Source organism: Mesocricetus auratus, unplaced genomic scaffold (genome assembly GCF_017639785.1).
Source record: "Mesocricetus auratus isolate SY011 unplaced genomic scaffold, BCM_Maur_2.0 Super-Scaffold_100011, whole genome shotgun sequence".
Lineage (NCBI taxonomy): Eukaryota > Metazoa > Chordata > Mammalia > Rodentia > Cricetidae > Mesocricetus > Mesocricetus auratus.
Window position 1 is genome coordinate 69,094,797 of NW_024429195.1, and position 19,522 is coordinate 69,114,318.

The following is a 19,522-nucleotide window of genomic DNA, read 5'->3' on the forward strand; positions in this document are numbered from 1 at the left end:
GAAACTTTCTTCAGTGTTGTCTAGAGATGCATCTCATATGCATGAGAACAAAAGCAAAGGGGACATTCCAGAGACTCTCCTCTCGCTCTTCTTCTCCTCATCCTCTCTTTCAGGGATGGTTGTATGCAGAAAGCCAAGCGTGGGGTTAGAGACCATGTTCCCTTTCTGCATCTCACAATCCTCTCTCCCTTTAATCAGCATTCATTTTAAGTCAGTTCTCTGTCCATGGTATCTCTCAGCAACTACAGGCTGCAACCTGAAAAGGAGGACAGGCATTGCGGCACAACAGGAGATGCTGTGTCCCTCCTGGCAAGGATGTCCCCATGACACACAGAGTGAGGAAGGCTCAACACGGCTACACAGGCAGCAGGAAGCTTGGCCTTCCACCATGGTCCCCTTCCTTCTGAAAATGGGAACAGCATTTTCACAGGTTTCTGCGGAGTTTTCTCATAGCTGACAGTGCCCAGCAGCAGAAGGCTGGTCCAGTGGCAGTGCTCAATCCCATACACCATGAACTTCTATTTCCCGTTCTACAACAGTCTATGAAGACATGCCATTAGTGCGTCTGAGAGCGGGGCTACAGTGTGGTACAGGTAGGCTTATCAATGTGGACCGTCTTATCCCATCACACAGTGTTCTAACCACAGCTGGTTATTATGCTCCCACAGGTACACCCGGTCCCTCGGGCCAGGCTGTCTTTCTCCTGGTGTCCTCCGCCCTCTTCCCTTTCCAGCTCTGGCCCCGGAGTGTCTCACTAGACTTTTTCTTCTCCTGACTTTTCATCACATAAATCTAGTTCAATACCTCATTCACACCTCCCTCATTCTTTCATTTATCATTTCCCTGTAAATCACCTTGTATAGTAATTTAGTTTCTTGAATTCAAAGATAATTTTGGAGATTTTTTTGGTCTCATATTGCTTTGTTTGGGCATTATTTTTTAACCTTACTGGTCTTGTGTGTGTGTATTATGGTTCTGTTTTGTGCTTTCATAGGTTCTGGGTGTGCACTTTTTCTTTGCTTTGTTTTAGTTACGTATTTATGTAGCCCTGGCTGTCCTGGAACTCTCTTTGTAGACCGTGTTGGCTTTGAACTCACAGAGATCCACTTGTTACTGCTTCCGAGTGCTGGGATTAAAGGCATGTGCCACTACACCAGGCTGGATTTGTTTTATTTTTTTATTTGTTTTAGTTTTCATTTTAATTGCCTGCTTGTTTTCTTAAGAGAGAGAAAAAAGGCATGGGCGGGGAGTTGGGGAGGATCTGGGCAGAGATGAGGGCAGGGAAACCATGATTAGAATATAGTGTATGAGCATGCACATGGCAGCTCACATAACTCCAATTCCAGGGGATCCAACACCTCTTCAGCCTCCATAGGCAATGTTATATGTGATGCGCTTATACACATGTAGACAAAACATTCATACACATAAAATAAAAAAATAACTTTAGCTGGGTAGTATACACATGTAGACAAAACATTCATACACATAAAACAAAAAAAAATAACTTTAGCTGGGCAGTGGTAGCTCAAGTCTTTAATCCCAGCACTCGGGAAGAGGAGCCAGAGGCAGGTAGGTCTCTGTGAGTTCGAGGTCAATATATATTTTCTATTTTGTTCTTTCATTAAATGCAGATTTTTAAATACAATGTAATCTGATAGTTTCCTTTCCCTCTCCTCCTTTTATTTCGTTCCCACCTCCCTTCCTCTCCAGATCCACCCATTTTTGCCTCTCACTAGAAAAGAACAGGCTTCTAAGAGAATAACAAAACAAAATACATAAAACAAAACCCATCATATCAAAGTTGGACAAGCCAACAGAAAAATAAAAGAGCCCCGAGAGAAGGCACAAGAATCAGAGAGCCACTTTTTCATGCATTAGGCCCATAAAAATACTAAAAACTATAGTATATATTCGAGGGCCTGGTGCAGCCTGCTGCCTCAGTGTCTGTGAGTTCAGATGAGCTTTGCTCGGCTGTGTTAGATGGCCTTGTTCTCCTGGAGTCTCATCCCCTCAGTCTCCCCTACTCCTTTTGCTTCCTCTATTGTGGGGTTCCCTGAGCTATGAAGGGAGGGATCTGAATGTCACACACATCAACTGACAGAGAAACTAATTAGCACCATGTTCAGTGATGGTGAGGATGAAGCCAAAAACTTAAGTACTGACTCCTGTGTAGGCAGCGCTATTCCAAATGCACCCCACATATTTACGTATTGAAATATCCTAACCCACTCTACCACCATCCCCTTACAAGTAAGAAAACGGGCAATAGGAAGTAAAGTGACTCCCCACAGACCACACAATTGAAAGATGGTAGATCTGGGGTTTCAGCCAGTGTGTGTGTGTGTGTGTGTGTGTGTGTGTGTGTGTGTGTGTGTAACTTGGGTCCAGATTGGATGTTCTTAACCACGCAGGTGTGGAGAAAGGGAAAGGGATGACAAGAGATGACTGCAGACAAAGAGTAACTGAGCTCTTTTGAACAACACGATTCAGTAAAAGGGTAACTTCCTATCTTTTTATTCCCGTTAGGCTCCTTGCCACAGATCGTAATCAGTACCTCTGGAGTAATAACATCCCAACTGTGAGGAATGTGAGCTGCTAGGTCACATAGACGACTAGACTCAACTCCCACCCCACTCTAACTGCGTGGAACCGCAAGGACCACGGTTTTCCAGTGAACATACCTGTGCCACACCATTTCTATGAGATGGCTCGTCTGTCCCCAGCCTAGAACATGGGGTATGGTGTGAGTCTACTCCTGGCCAAAGCAGCCATTTCTACCAGGTTCTTGACTTGGCCTGAGGGAACTACCATTTCTCACCACTAGGTGAGGGGATGGGCACAGGACTCTCCTTGGGTCTGAGTCACTTCCAGTCCTTTTCTAACAGAAATGGGAGGCAAGAGGCTTTTCCGGAACGCCCTCAAAGATGTGAGGATTTCAGCCTGGAGCTAGCAATAGCCTCAATACCAGTGTGTTCGAAAGAACAAAGCTAGCATACAGCCCAGAAGTAGTGACATTTTGTTTATAATCTAACAAATAAAACTTGCCTTAAGATCAGAGTGCAGAGTTAAGCCACTAGTTAGTTAGCCACACACCTAGTTATGAACTAAGTCACTAGTTAGACACACACACACACACCCCTAAGCCACTAGTTAGCCACAGAGGACAGGCAGTGGTGGCCACACCTTTAATCCCAGCATTCAGGAAGACAGAGGCAGTTGAATCTCTGTGAGTTCAAGGCCACCCTGGGCTACATGAGAGTGAATCAGTCTAAAACAGAAACAGAGCTCACACCTTTTGATCCAGCTCTTGGGATGACACACCTTTAATTGCAGCACTAGAGGAATATCAGGCAGGAGCTCAGCACAGTGTAGTCTGAGGTTCGGTGGAGAGCATTGCAGTCTGGAGACATTGTAGTCTGAGGACAGGATCACCCACTTTGGTCTGAGCCTTGGTAGAGGTAAGAACTCTCTACTAGCTGACTGCTTTACTTCTCTGATCGTCAGCTTGAATCCCAACATCTATCTCTGGGTTTTTATTATTTGTACTACATGGTTCTGTTTGTGCCTTGCTCAATGCAATATTACTAAACACACCAGACATTTAACCTCTGTAGGAGTAAGTACAGAGGGGTTTCTGAGACTTATTAAATGAGTCTTAGCTTCAACTCTTTGGAATTTACTGTCCTCATCTCCCAAATGGGAAAGCAAACCTGCCTTCCTTCCCAGGCAGCAAAACCAATCCTGCCTCATGTTGTTTGGCCCCGGAACCTCAGGAAAGCCTCCACAAACCCTTCACTCTTGCGTCTTTCATTTCTTGTATCTTTTCATTTTGGAACCACGCTGACAACACTGACAATGTGGTTGCCTGCTGGAGATGTAGTGCGTCCCTCCCCCTGCCCCGAACCAAAGCTGCAGTGGCCACTGTGTGCCTCGGTGGTTGCTTTCCAGCAGGTAACCCCTTCATCCACTTTGCTCAGCTCAGGTTCTCTACCCCGAAGAATCTTCGTTTTTACAAGCTGCAGCCTCCAATGGGTGGAGTTGTCCTCAGGACATCTTTCCTATGTTCCCTGGATAGGAGTGAGTTTCTCTTTAACAGTGCTCATCTTTCTATCAATTATAGATGCTTTGGCTATGCACTCCTCGACTGCAACTTTGAACTTCCTCACACATCTTTCCTATCTTGTGGCTCTCTTGCTGCAGATCCGAGTAGGAACAGGGAGCAGTGGCCATTACACCCTGAATGCTATACTCTCTTGACATTTCTCTCATAAACAAATTAGCCATTACTTTTGAATTCGGTTTCATTCAAGTTCTCAGGACATGGGCAGGATGCTACCAGATTTGCCATTAATACAAAGGGTCTGTAGCCCAGTCCTCAATGGAGTCCTGTTCCACTCTGAACCCCACTTACATCTTGCTCTCTCCCAACAGAAGAACCCAGTAAGATCTGCTTATCGGGCTGTTCTCATCCAAAGTCTGAAATTCTCCCATATCCTCCTCCAAATTGTTTACAAAGACTTAAGAACCACATGGTCAGAATTATTACAGCAGCCACCCACTTCTGGCCAACATTTTCTATGTTGCTTTTCCTCACTGCTTTGACAAAAGCAAGTTAGGCAAGGGAGGGTTTCCTTTGGCTCACAGAGAAGTCACGACGGCAGGAGCAGAAAACAGCTGGTCACACGGCATCCATACTTAAGAAGCTGAGAGATAGGAACGTTGTGCTCAGCTGGCATTCTCGTTTTTCAGCAGCTGCCCGTGCAATAGTCATGCTATAGTTAGGGTGGGTTTCTCAGTCCAGAAGCTCTTTTACTGCTATTCCCAGAGGTGACTCGAGACCTCTCGAGCTGATAACAGCTACCACCACGCAGCACACTGCTTACCCCATTACTAAGCTGGAGAAAGGAACATGTTCTACTGGGGCTTTCTCTCATCCAGGGCCTTGATCTCGGCCTTCTCCTACTTTCACTATCTGCTCCTTGCTTTTCTCGAACAACCACCAGGCTCTCACCCCCTTTGACAAATCTCTTTCCTCCTTTTCCTCCCTTAGGTCTCTGCATGAAGACAGACTTCTCTGTAAGTGTGTGTGTGTGTGTGTGTGTGTGTGTGTGTGTGTGTATACATACATACATACATACATATACATACATACATATATATATATATCTCATTTTTAAATTGCCTGACTCTAAGCTCCATGAAAACAAGGGATTTTGACTACTCTGATAACTGACCCCAGCACACAGCAGTCACAGAGTAAATATAGGAGCAAATGACCAAGCATGAGTGCAGTCCCTTTTCTGGGGGCTGGGGGTCAGATCCAGTCTGGAGCAGGACAGACCCTGTCTGAAGATGCACTTACTTGGCACAGCGAACCCAGTGTGTGTGTCGGTACAGGGAGTAGAGGAAGCGCTGGCGGTACATGTTCCATATTTTAATCGATTTGTCTTCAGAAGCCGTAGCCAGAAGTTGACCATCAGCTGAAAAGTCCACACTTCGAACTGGAGCTGTGTGTGCTTTAAATTCAGAGGACTTCCCTCTCCTGCAAATAAAGTTCAATAGAGATACAGTACTTAATTTAGTCACCACACTGAGTTGGAAACTTCCAAGTAGCTTAATGCTTACAAAACCTTAGAAAAGTGTGTGAAGGCCATGTGGCACTGCAGTCTCCATTAGTCCTGTCGTGCACTGGCTTGGTTCATGGAAGCCACAGCTCATACCTAACAGGAAGAAGGCTGGTCAACCGTGCCCTTGAAAATGTATTGCTGCTTCCGTCTTAGTGGGAAGCGGGGAAGCGCTGTTTGGAACCAGTCTCTCCACTGCACTTTGTGTTACTTTAGAAACAGCAGTCTGTAGTTTAAAGAAATTTCAGTCTTGAAGAGCTAAGGTTGGGTAAAGTTGGCAGTGCCAGGGCAAGGTTTTGAAACACACCACATGGAGTTCTGTGAGATAACTGTCCGGCCGGGAGAGGAAGGGATGTTCACTGCTATATGCCTTATCACAGCGTCTCTCGATCTGCCTTCCCCCTCCTCCCAAGCCTGTACCAACCAGCACCAATTACCGAGGCTCCAGTGTGGACCTCATGGCCTCAATCTTACACTCATGAACAAACAGTGCTTTGAAATCTCGCAGACATGTCTACTCTTAACTGGTGAAGGAGAAAAGATAAAGAGAAATGCAGAACACCACACGAGGCGTTGGAGGCGAGGAACAGCTTTGAAAACCAGATGAGGAACGGCAACTCTGGAGAAGCCCTCACACACGAGAGTGCGCACTCTCCTTTTCCCAAGCAGCTCTCCTATTAACACGTGCTGAGTTAAAAACTCTCTTAAAAAACAAAACAAAACAAAACAACAACAACAAAACCCTCAGCTCCTCCTCATTTAAAAGAAAAAAAATCAGCAGGCTAAGTGGTGTTGACTGCCAAGGTGAATGCTGGGAAATTCTGTGTCAGTGGTTAGCTCGCAGGGCACAGTCACTTTGCACTGTAACCAGGACTTAGTCATTTTTTGCATTTAGAAAATCATTTCCTATAGCATATGGGGAGACAGCCACAATGCTCGAAAAGGACAAGGCACCAAAATTCAGCCAGAGACATCTATCTAGATTCTCAAATCTTTGAAGCTCACATGACATATGAACACCTGTAGCTCACCCTGTATTTGCTACCTTGGGATTGGAGCAAGCGGCATGTCTCCAGAACAGAAGAGCAGTCATATGCAACTTCTCACGTACTATATCCATAAACCCCGTGATTACCACTTCCTCCATATCCTCTGAATGACCCTCTTCTTTCTACCCCAGTTCTGCTTGCCTTCAGGAACTTCTATCCTCAGTACCCTTCACCTAGATTAGTGTGGAAGCCTCTTAATCGGCCTCCCTGCTCTAATCCTGTGCCCCCACCCCACCCCCAGTCACCTACACTCTGTGCTTATCGCTTGCTGAGAAGTAATGCAAGCACACAAATCCCAGTGCAAACATGTTCCTGGCTCCCTCAACATAAAGTACAACGCCCTAAGCTCCCTGGCAGGATATCCTGCCACGGAGCTGAACTTTGTACCCACAGTGGTCAGCCAGCTTCAAACACACCTGTGCCTCTGCATTTGCTCTCCTAGGAAGACCACTGCCCATCTGTAGACCCTGACCCAACCATACTGGCCCTGATCTGCTACAAGGGCTTGAATTACTGTAGTATATCCTGACTTTAAAAATTAAATCTCTCCTACTAACCAGTTAGTAGTGTTCTGAGGTCAGGGATGACCTTATGCATCTCTGTGAGACCACCGTTTCACACATGTCAGGTACATAGAGATCACTAACTACCTACTGAGGACAGGGATGACCTTACACATCTCTGTGACACCACCATTTAACACATGTCAGGCTAAGTTCAACCTACAGAATTTCACTGGGAAGAATCAACACTTTAAAGCTTCATAGATTCAGTCTGGCTTGTCCAGCCAGAGGGCAAATGTGACTTTATCCTTAATTTCTATCACCAGGTAGAGGATAATAATAATTGATATTAACAGTGAACATCCAGGAGAGAATAATCAAGAACTACTTCAGTCAGTTTCCAAGGGGAGCTCTTGTGAAATCAGGAAACAACAAAGACGTGTCATCCAAAGTGACCAGGAAGTCACAATCAGTCAGTCAGTCAATATCATTAAACTAGTCCCTGAACTTCAGGCTACACCCTGGGGACCCAGCACTCTGTGCTACCACACAGGTATCTCTCTGGGGCCTCATCTAAGGCTGGCCTGCCCTGGGCCCGGCTGCACAGGAAACTCAGCAGACACCAAGGCAGCAGAGTGCATGCGCTGTCTTCTGGGCTGGTGCCTCCTCTTCTTTCCAATCCAGTCTGATTTTGTGACTTACTCTGTCCAGCACAAGGGACACTGTACACTTGAGGGCCTAGTCCTGAAGATGCCCAGCAGCTTTTGCTTTTACAATCCTGGAGCACACCTGTCACTCTGCAGGGAAGTCTAGGCTATTCTGCTGGATGAGAAGGCTCAAGGAAGACTAAGGCCCCAGCCTTTTGACTGAGGCACACACTTTCAGCTCAGCCACCAGCTCATGAGGCTGTGTGGCGACCTCAGTCAACACCAAACGGGGAGAAAAACATCCCAACCACCCACAACATGAAGAGAAGTAGTAGTTTTTAGATGAAGCTACTGAGGAAGGGGGATTTTAGCAGCGATGACAAACTAATCATTGATATATAAATTCCCCACTGCCATGACTCATCACTGCCCTGGCCTCACTGCGACATTATTTGGAAAGAGACACCAATGTACAGACATACAATCGCTATGTAAATATCTATACCAAGTTAATGATTCAGTGCAGTTTTAGTGCACCCACCCCTGGAACGCTTTGCTTCTCTAATCAGTAACAGAAAACAGGCTGCAACTCTTTAAACAATGAATTAGTCCTGACTTTCCACAGCGAAGGCTTTTAACATGCACACTTCCTCCTGAGCCCCAAACTCACCTTTTCCGCCTCCAAGTTTCCCCTCCAGTCCACGCACATTTTCATGTCAATCCTCTTTAAGAGTTTTTACTTTTGTCAGCATAGTATTCAGACTTTTCCGAACAGAATTTCCCTTGGGTGGTGGCAGAATAAAGTACCTAGTGGCAGGCCATCACTCACAAGCTTTCTTCCTCCCTAAGTGTCTGAACCCATTTAGTCACAGGCTGCAGATCAATCCTGCACCCCGGAGTCGAGGGAAATGCTGACGCTCCCACCCTCTGCTATAGGACAGAGGGAAATGACAGTACATACAGGAGCCACTCAGTACTCTAGAGGATGCTGGCAATGGGCGGGTATGGTGGGGAAATTGCACTATCAGTTCTTTAGGGATGTTTGTAATTTTACATCCTTAAAATTTAAATCTCAGAAAGATATCCTACTTTAAAGCTTTTTACAATAGCTGAACAGTGTCTCCCAGAAGAGGTGTTAGCAGAGAATGTGACTTCAGCAAATGCAACGATATATATATGCTTTTCAAAGCAGGGTTTCTCTGTGCATCCTTGGCTGTCCTGGTACTCTCTCTGTATGCCAGGCTGACCTCGAACTCAGAGATCTGCTTGCTCTGCCACCAAAGTGCTGGGATTAAAGGCATGTGCCGGTACTGCCAGGCAATGATTTATATTTTTGCCTAATATTTTTTAAATGAGAAAATTCTAGAGCTCCAAAATGAATGATAACAACAAGGGACAGGATAGCCTAAGCACAGGGTGCTGACAGGGTTCTAAGCACCCCTAAAAACCCATGAATGGGCACAAAGAGGCTAATAAATTAAACGTTTGATCTATGTCATTGTGTTTCTTTTGGATTTACAGAGATTGCTAGCCATCCTCCAAAGATTCAGACATACTGTACATATCTCCAGGTTAGAAATGGTTTTTCAAAAGAAGTACATAATTTGACTTGAATGACACAGTTTGAGTTTAAAACCAGGGCCCCAAATGAGTACAGGTCACTAAGGAGTTGAGGTGTCATCCCCAGGAAATGCATTAGAAGCAGCCGGCCTCAGTAGCCTCCAACAGTACCAACCCAAAGGCTGCCAAGTGTTCGCTCCTCTCACCTATCAGGAACCCAGAGCCTAACAGTTCTGTCTCGGGAAGCAGAGGCTAGCAAGTTTCCTTGTGGAGAAAACTGCACGCTGGTCACGACGTCCTTGTGGCCCACATATCTGTAAGCTCTAGTGTGTGGCTTCAAACTCCATAGCATGAGAAAGGTGTCCCAGGAAGCAGTGGCTGTCAAGAAAGAGAAGACAAGCAAACCTGGGTTAAGACAGGAACGCACACGTGCTTCAACAATAACAACCTGCAACAGAGAAGTCGGAGATTGGAGGGCTGACCAGGTAATGGCAAAAGTAGTTTATTGTTTAAAATCATGTTTATTTTAGCATCAACAGTCAACCTTAGTAGTGCTCTGTTTCCCAGCAGGGGTACCACCCCAGGATTCAAGGAGAGCGCAGGAACTACTCGCTACAAAACAGAAGCTGTAGAGGAGTACGTTAGGCTGAGTCACTCCATCTGCCCGTGTGACTGGAAGTTACTTAGCCTCAGTTTGGGGGTAATGAATCTTTTTACAGGGACAGATGAGCTACTTCAAAAAACTATGTGGAAGTGAGTTCCCCCAGAAGTCATAACAGCATAAGTAGCACGAATATACTCTTTATCTAATCTTACCTGTTGTTAGTATTTTGTCTGTATGTCCTTGGTGCTTGCCTCTCCTTGTACATGGAGACAAGATATGCAGAAACAATTTTTTTCCTGAACCATGTGAAAGCGTTGCATATAAATCATGTCATGTTCACCGCTAAATGTTTTCATGCACTTTCCCTAGGAATACCGTTATTCTCACACATACCCACAGTACAGGTAAGCTTGAGAAATTCATCACCCACCAAAGGCATTCTAATTTTGTCAACTGGTCCAGAAACGCTTTTAAAGAACGGGTGAGATAGCCTTCCAAATCTGTTGCTCGTCTGTAATTTTCTGACGTGATGATTAATAAAAAGAACTGTATGTCAGACATTAGCTTAAGAGTCTTTAAGTGAATGAAACACAAATGTGCTCAATGGTGGAAATAAATCCCCTGACAAAGAATGAACAGTAACCCTTAGCAGAGGTGGACTTAACTCATGCCTACAGAACAAGTTCTATTTTACACACATCCCAGGACAGCCCCAACAATAGGAATCGGGTCACTGGGAATCACTATGTCATACAGAACGCTTAAGGGAAAACTGCAACTCTGAATTTAAAGTACAGCAAGCATCACTGACAGGCAGAAACGGGGCCCAGCTTTACAGAATTATGGAAGTCTCCTAAGTTCTCCAGCCTGTGTACTGTCTCCACACTTACAGTCCAGTGAGTTTCCAGGCTTTAAGCCGTAATTTTTTTTAATTTTTAAAATATTTTATTTATTTATTATGTATACAATCTTCTGCATGCCAGCAGAAGGCACCAGATCTCATTCAAGGTGGTGAGCCACCATGTGGTTGCTGGGAATTGAACTCAGGACCTTTGGAAGAACAGTCAGTGCTCTTAACCACTGAGCCATCTCTCCAGCTCCTTAAGCCGTAATTTTATTCAATGTCTTTCCCTTAAAAAAGAAAAGCAGAAGGGGGAAAAGAGTGCAAAGAAGCTGATGTTCTACCATGGATCATCCAAACTCTAACAAACTCTGACAAACAGGGAAAACAATTGGTTACACATGCTCCCATACTTAGGATCCAATTTTCGTTCTGTGTATAATGCTGCAAACAGGATATGCAACGGAAAGTAAGACATAACCCGCTCCCTCTAAGATCACACAGAGAGACATCTCATAGTAAGACATAACCCGCTCCCTCTAAGATTACACAGAGAGACATCTCATAGTAAGACATAACCCGCTCCCTCTAAGATCACACAGAGAGACATCTCATAGTAAGACATAACCCGCTCCCTTTAAGAAAGATCACACAGAAAGACATCTCATAGTAAGGCATCGTTAGCCCCGTCATACATGTAGGGGGCATCTTACCATATACATATCATTCACTCATGCTAGACTCCATGATGAGAGGGTCTGTTCTGGGGAAGGAGGATGAAGTAATCTAGCTAAGATGGCAGAAAGGGCACTCCGACTAGAAGGAACCCCACTTGTCTTAGCCAAAAGGCCTAGAAGCAATTTTTGTTGTCATTTTAATTTTACTTTTAGACAGGGTTTTACTTTATAGCCCAGGCTGGCCTCAAACACGCAATCTTCCTGCCTCAAAAGAATTGGGAATCCAGGCATGCGCACTGTGCCTGGCAGAAGAAAATCCATGTGCAAAGCCAGAGACTGTGCTGGAAGACAGGGACAGACTAGACAGCAAGCTGCGACACAGGGCACAGACTTAGGTCAAGGAGGCACAGGGATCAGTACAGACACAGGGCACAGACTTAGGTCAAGGAGGCACAGGGATCAGTACAGTTTACTCCAAGTGCAGTAGGAAGCCACTGGATTTTGAAAGACGTACCCTATGCTCTGGGTGGGAACATTGTCACTGACACTGGAGAAGATGCTTTTTTTTCCAAATAAATAAATATGTATGCATTACGGGTTTAAATGTCATTAAAATGGTAAAACCATAAGCTTTTAGACAACATAGAATAGCTTTATGCCCTTGAGGTAAACCAAATTTGCTTAAACATCCATAAACCACTAATCATAAAGAAAGAGAAAGACATTTTGTGTTATAGTAAAATGAAAACATTTTCCTCCCTTGGGGGGGTGGAAATCACTGTAAGCAGGGTGTGGCAGCATATGCCTTTAATCCCAGTGCCTGGAGGAAGAACCAGGAAGGTCTCTGTGAACTCAAGGCCAGCCTGGCCTACACAGTGTCTCAGGCCAGTCAGGGCTGCACAGTAAGACCTGTGTTTCAAAAATGCAAAGAAAGAACGAAAAAGAACACACTATGCTTTGAGCACGGTGGAGCACGTCAGCAACTCCAGCACTCAGCAGGCTGAAGCAGAAAGAGCATGTATGAGTTAGCAGCCAGCTGGGCTACAGTAAATTCCGTCAGTAATTTCAGATTAGACTGAGCTACATTGGGGATATCCTATCTCAACTCTTTCTTCCTTCCCTCCCCTCCTCTCCCCTCCCCTCCCCTTCTCTTCCCTCTCTCCTCCTTCCCCCCCCTGTGTGTGTGTACTCTGTCTCTCTCTGTCTCTCTGTCTCTGTCTCTGTCTCTGTCTGTCTCTCTCTCTCACACACACACACACACACTGCTAATCAAGGGAAAAAGCAAGCTATATATTGGGAGAAGATTATGTTTGTATGTATGTATGAATGAATACCCCAATAGTTAACAAAGTGTGCTTAGAATCTACAGCTATCATGTAAATCAGTAGAAAATGCATAGGACCTAGCAAGAACAGGCAAAAGGTTACCAGATGGCTCTTTTACACACCACAAGTCAGTAAATAAGAAAAGGTGTGCAATCTGTTAGTCATCTGGAACCCAGTGTCACCACACCCTCACCCAAATGTTTACAGTGAAAGAGACACTGAATCTCTGGGGCTGTGGGCTGACCAGGGTTCTCCCATCATGCTGGCTGGTATCATCACTTTGGAAATTGTCTGAACATATCTATGTGAAGTGGAACATACACTTATCATCTGACTCAACAGCTGCACTCCAACCTACATACCAAACAGAACTCACAGAGATTTCACATAAGACATGTCAGTATTCGTAGCAGTACTGTTCAAAGTACCCCACACTAGAAACGTATTACCCATCAACATGAAGTAGATAGAGTCATGCTGTAGTCCATGCAAATTAGTTATGAACCCAGGAAAACATTACCTAGAGGACAAGGAGCTTTTAGAAGAGCACACAGCCAAGTTTGCTTAAGTAAGACATTAAAACTCCCCACCATAAAGAGAAGGTCTTGAACGACCCTATAAGGAACTTCAGGCAGGCCCACATAGTTGAGGCTTGGGCACCAGTTTGTGGTAGTATTAGGAGGTGATGGATTTTAGGAGGCGGGGCCTAGTAGGAGGGGTGAGGCTGTGGGGGAAGACACCAGAGGCCCTTTCTGTTCCCAGTCACCAAGAGGGGAGCAGCTCCCTCCACCATGTGCTCCTGCTGTGACACACTGCCTTACCATATGCCCCAAGGTGACAGAGGTAACTTGGCCACCAACTGAAACCTCCAACTAGAAGCGCATATGCTCCTTTCCTCCTTGAATTGCGACTCACTAGTACTTGTCACAGTAATTCAAAACTGACTAAGGCATTACTGGTGGCAACTTGGAGTCTTGCTCTGGGGTTGCCTTAACAAGCATATCTATCACACAGGAAACAGGGAGAGGAAGCATAAGAAAGAAGTCAACTCCAGTATTACAACAGTGCACTTTGGAGGGGATGGTTATCTTAACAGGTCTGAGGCTGTGGGAGCTGGAGGGATAGAAACTATGGGGTTTGTTCATAGATTTGATGGAGAGAAGCACAAGGATCCTAACTTCCAGGCAACCAGGAAAATCTAAAGGTCATTTAACGAGATGGGAAAGACCAGGATAGAAGGGGCTCTGGAACAGTGGTCCTCAACATTCCTGACACCGTGACCCTTTAATGCAGTTCCTCATGTTGTGGTGACCTCCAATCATAAAGTTATTTTCATTGTTTCTTCGTAACTGTAACTTTGCCCTTATAATCGTAACATAAATATTTTTGGGTCTTGACCCACAGGTTGAGAGCCACCGGTCTAGCGGCTGAATCATGTGAAAACTAAGAGTTTGCTCAGAGATGCTAATGAGGCACGAGTGTGAGCATCATGTAGGGAGTATGTACCTGCACAGAGCCCAAGAAGATGTTTAACTTCAGTGTGATGGCTAAAAGATCAAGTGTAGAATCAGAACTAAGAGAGGCCTAGCAATTATGGCACACCAGAAACAGAGATGCCCCAGTTATAGGTGGAGCTTGGTATACTTGATGTTTTCGCTTACATCTCAGAAAAACTATCAATGTATTATTTTTATTATTTTTAAATGGGGGCTGGAGAGATGGCTCAGCCATCAAGAGCACTGGCTGCTCTTTCAGAGGATCTGGGTTCAATTCCCAGCACCTACGTGGAAGCTCACAACTGTCTGTGAAGGATTTGATGCCTTCACAACGCTTACATGCAGGCAAAACACCAACGCAAATAAAATAAAAATAAATAATAAACCATTAAGAAGAGTGAGCGGCCGGCCCAGGACTGCTGTGCAGTGTGGGCCCCAATCCACCACTCTGTGGTATCCCTGCTCAGCTACACAATAACGATGAAGCAAGTTAAGCCATCCTTGGGAAAGGCAGGCAGAATTGAGAAAACCCTATTACTGGAGGTTCAGTCCATCAGAGCCTGAACTTTCCTGCTGCTACACTGTCCTGATGATTTCATCTTGGAGTGACCTTTTCCTCAACCAACTCACGGAATGCAGAACACCTGACAGCGGGGCACTGAGACAGATGGGGGTGCTCTGTGGCAGCCAGAGGGCTGTGGGAAGAAAATGTTATGAATGGATTTTAAAAGAGGTATATCACGTGCCTGGGATGTATACACTCTGTCATATTTGTTATTAAGTTGTTAATTCATATAATAGAAAAGAAATGTTTTGATAATAAAGCTAAGAATGAGGAACGTTAAAAAAAAAAAAGAAAGAAAAGTGAGCAAGCAAGCAAACAGTGCATGGTGGCGCACGCCTTTCCTCCCAGCACAAGGAAACAGTGCATGGTGGCGCACGCCTTTCCTCCCAGCACAAGGAAACAGTGCATGGTGGCGCACGCCTTTAATCCCAGCACTCGGGAGGCAGAGGCAGGCAGATCTCTGTGAGCTCAAGACCAGCCTGGGCTACATAACAAGTTCTAGGACAGCCAGGGCTGTTACACAGGAAAACCTTGTCTTGAGAAAACAAAAAACAACAAAGTAAAGATATTAATACTAATATGTAAACCAGCATTGAATCTTTTGCCTCAATTCCCCTCTTCCTTTGTTGTTTTCTCTTCTTCCTTCCTCCCTCCCTTCCTTCCTTCCATCCTCTCCCCCTTTTTTCTTTTTCTTTCTTCCTTTTGAGGCAGGGTCTCAGGTAGTGCAAACTGGACACAAACTTGTCATGAGTCAATGCTGACCTTGAATTCCACATCCTCCTCCATGCCAATTGTTCTAAAGTACTGGGATTACAGATGTGTGCAACCTCACCCAGTCCTTAATCTTTCTCAGTTAAGAACTGTTCCAGCAAACTACAGTATTATTATTAAAAAATGGTATTCGAGTATGGACATCATTGTCGGACAATGTAACCTTAGAATGTGCTTTCATACATTTCTATGGAACCACACCCTACGTAAATATTACCACATAATTTAAAATGTCACAGTTTACAGTATTCATCATTCTACTGCTCTATTTTAAGATAAAATGCCAAAGGGAGGACTTTAAGAAAAATGTCAGCTAGTAAACCTACCGATCGAAGAAAAACTTACTTAGATATATGCATGTATATTATACATAATTATGTAAAATACATTATCAAAATGGCACTCCGTTGTCAGAAGAAATCCTTGTTAGGACACAGAACAAAGTCTGTTGTCAGGCTTCTCTGTTCCTGTGATTTAAACCCTAACCAAAACCTGCTTAGAGGGGAAAAGGGTTTCTTTTCATCTTACAACTCACAGCTCACAGCCCATCGCTGAGGAAGTCAGGCTGGAGCTCAAGCAGGAACTTGGAGGCCGAAACTGAAGCAGAGGTCATGGAGGAATGCTGTTTAGTGGCCTGCTCAGCCTGATTTCTTACTGTACCCAGGACCACCTGCCCAGGAGTGGCACTGACTGCACACCCTCCCATATCAATCAACAATCAAGAAAATGTTCCTCAGAGATGCCCACGGGTCAACTTGGACAAAGGAACTGAAGTTCTCTCTTGCCAGGTGACTCTAGTTTGTGCCAAGTTAACAAAAATGAGCACACTCTGATGTCTCTAGCTCTGCCTTGACCCTAAAGGTGAGATCATAGAACATTCCATACTGACTGGAAAGTCAGACAGGATTTCTGTTGTTTGTCACTTCAAGGAACAGTGTCATTCCGTAGTCAACCTAAATTCTCTTTGTCATTGATTTAACAAAAACTTACCTGCAGCTACTTACAGGTTTATCTGTCAGGAGTACAGTTTTCTAGAGCTAGTAAGATGGCACACACGTGTAATCTTTGAATACGTGGAGCTGAGGAGGGGGGTGGGGGTGGAGTCATGAGTTCAAGACCAGCTAGAGCTACATCATGAAGTCAAAACTGAAACAAAACCAAATACTATTTTCTAAAACTAAAGGACATTTTCATCAATCTCCTGGGTTTTAAACACCATCTCGTGTGTCCCTTCAGTTGGTAAAAGCAGTGCCTGTTACAGGACTTGAATACTATGAAGGTACTTCACGAGCTTCCTTCTACTCCTTGCCCGGCACGTGACCATCGGGAATTCCACGTGCTCACAGACACGGGTGTGTTCTCTCTTGTACATTCTGTATATGCGGGACAGCTGGCACCTGCTTTTCTGTAATCTGCCTCTCCCCCTTCCCTTCCACCCAGTGCGGGCTGGAGCTGTGTCTTGGTAGTGCACAGAACTACCTTATCCTATGTTCCCTTTCCTGGTCCCGGCACATTTGAATTTTTATAATTCCAAGCCCATAGAAAAATTACAAGACGGTACAAAAGACCCCATACCTTCTTTTCCTACTGGAGGTTTTGTCATGTCTACATGTGGTCTGTTGGCACTGTCATTTTTCTCTCTATAGAAATACCTTTAAATATGTATTTTTTCTTAATCATTTGCAATGTGTAGTTGGTTGTTTTACTCTTTTGCTTGTCCACTACCCAGATCCCAGATAAATCTACATGGAGTCTTATTATTAGTTATAAATGCCAGACCTTGGCTTAGCTCGTTAATAGCCATCTTTTCTTAAATTACCTTGTCTACCTTTTGCCTCTGAGCTTTTATCTTTCTCTGTTGCTGTATACCTTTCTTTCATCCTTACTCCGTGGCTGGCTGTGTGGCTGAGTGGTGGCTCCTTGCATTCTCCTCTCCTTGTTCTTGCTCCTCTCCCCCCCCCTTTTTTCTCCTCTTTTTATTCTCTCTGTCTACCAGTCCCACCTATCCTTTCTCCTGCCTTGCTACTGGCCTTTCAATTCTTTATTAGACCAGTCGGGTATTTTAGACAGGCAAAGTAACAGAGCTTCACAGAGTTAAACAAATGCTCCACGGCATAAACGAATGTAACACAAGCTAAACTAATATTCCACAACAGCAACGAAGCTAGAACTTAAGGTCACTTACTGCCAAGTGCTTTGTCCCTGCTGAACTCATGTTGCAAGTCCGGTCCCAAGGTAACGGTGTTCATAGATGGTGGGGCTTTTAGAGGGAGTCCTATGGACCCTGCCCTCCGAATGGAGTAACCTGCTCTGTCGGTGTGTTTCTTGGCTATCAAGTAAAGCTTTAGGACAATGCCCCATAGACAGACACCCTTTTGAGGCTGTGCTCCAAAACGTCTCAGGAAGCCAGCCTGTCCAGTCCTTATCTGGAGCAGCTGGAGCAGTGGGGCATCCTGCTTCTGCTCCACTCTGCTATCCTCCAGGGAAGGCTAGGGAAGGTGTAGGACTCAGCCCGTGCGCTGCTCCTTCTACAGAGACCAGGGCTTTGCACTCCACATCTGTGCCCGGCAAAGGCGCGCTGGGTGTTGAATCTTGCTTTACAGCTATTTTCAGATCCCAACTACCGTTATAACCGGAGGGAAAAACCTACGTGCATCCTATAGTGTAGCTGTCCTTCAAATTATTTAATGAAACCACTCGGTTTAGGTTGGTTTTAATCTTGTTGCTTTTTTGTTTGATGCTGCTAGGTAAATAACATGATTCTCATATAAGCATTTCAAGTCTGTAGAACAATTACTGCTGGGTCTAAGTCAGAGGACAAACACTGCAATCTGCTAAAAAGGCTCACATGCATATTTATCCTTAAAAGTGTGTGTGTGTGTGTGTGTGTGTGTGTGAGAGAGAGAGAGAGAGAGAGAGAGAGAGAGAGAGAGAGAGAGAGAGAGAGAGAGAGAGAGAGAGAGAGAGGTCTATGTGTGGGCACACGTGTCACAGTGCACGTGTGGATGTCAGAGAACAACTCTGTGGAGTCAGTTATCATCTTCCACTTTTATGTGGGGTCATGGGAATTGAACTCAGGTTGTCAGGGTTATAGGACAAGCATCTTGCTTGCTGAGCCATCTCACTAACCCCATATCGATTTTTATCATTTGAGTTATATGTTCTCTCAGGTCTTTCCATTCTGTAGTCAAGAAGAGCCTGGTAATTCAGTCACCGGGCCGTCTGAGTCTTGACTGGTGCAGTTACTTCTATATGCTCTCCGCTTCAGTCCTTCCTGCTAAAAGTTTGCAGGGTCACACTCTGTACCTGCTCCTGCAGTTCCAGTGTCACAGTGGCCTTTGGGCCACGAAAGAAAGCAATGGACTGCCTTCCTTAGGGAAAAATAAACAAGGAAATCTAGAGAACTCAATGACAAGGCATTCTCTATCAATCATTAAATAAAAAGAGATAATCCTTAGGTATATACATTTATAAACCCAAATGGAAGAGGGTTGCACAATAAAATCACAGTATTCTAACTGCAGCCACAAAATGTAAACAACTTAATAGTCTCAGAATCTGTTTTTATTTCCAAGCACTGAACCATAGTTCAATTAAGTAATGGCCCCAATTTAAAATTTCCCTGCCCTGGATGAGAGAAAGAAAGTATCTCGAGTCTAAAGGATCTGTGGTGCTTTACAAAATGAACTCCCACTAAAGATAACCTGGAGTTGGGGACAGGCATGGGAGAAAGAAATGTATAAATATATGCAGCCCAACAAGCTCCATGCTTGCCTTCCTCCAGACATGATCAGAGTTACGCCTTAAGTCTCTGTGCTCATCAACCATAGTGTAAACTTACACTCCCATAGTGCTTT

The 19,522-nt window shown here is 44.7% G+C and overlaps 1 protein-coding gene across 3 annotated transcripts in view; it reads right to left on the reverse strand.

The window, feature by feature from the left end:
- The window catches only part of Poc1b (POC1 centriolar protein B), a 103,822-nt gene that overhangs the window by 72,655 nt on the left and 11,645 nt on the right, over window positions 1-19,522 (reverse strand). For all 3 annotated transcript variants that reach the window (XR_005880510.1, XM_040754990.1, XM_040754991.1), the window contains exons 3-4: window positions 9,593-9,764; window positions 5,366-5,545 (exon numbers count right to left, since the gene is read on the reverse strand). Coding sequence is in view for 2 of the 3 variants with exons in the window: in XM_040754990.1 (XP_040610924.1) it covers window positions 5,366-5,545; window positions 9,593-9,764 (352 nt within the window). In the remaining variant the exon portion in view is untranslated. The remainder of the gene's footprint in view (window positions 1-5,365; window positions 5,546-9,592; window positions 9,765-19,522) is intronic.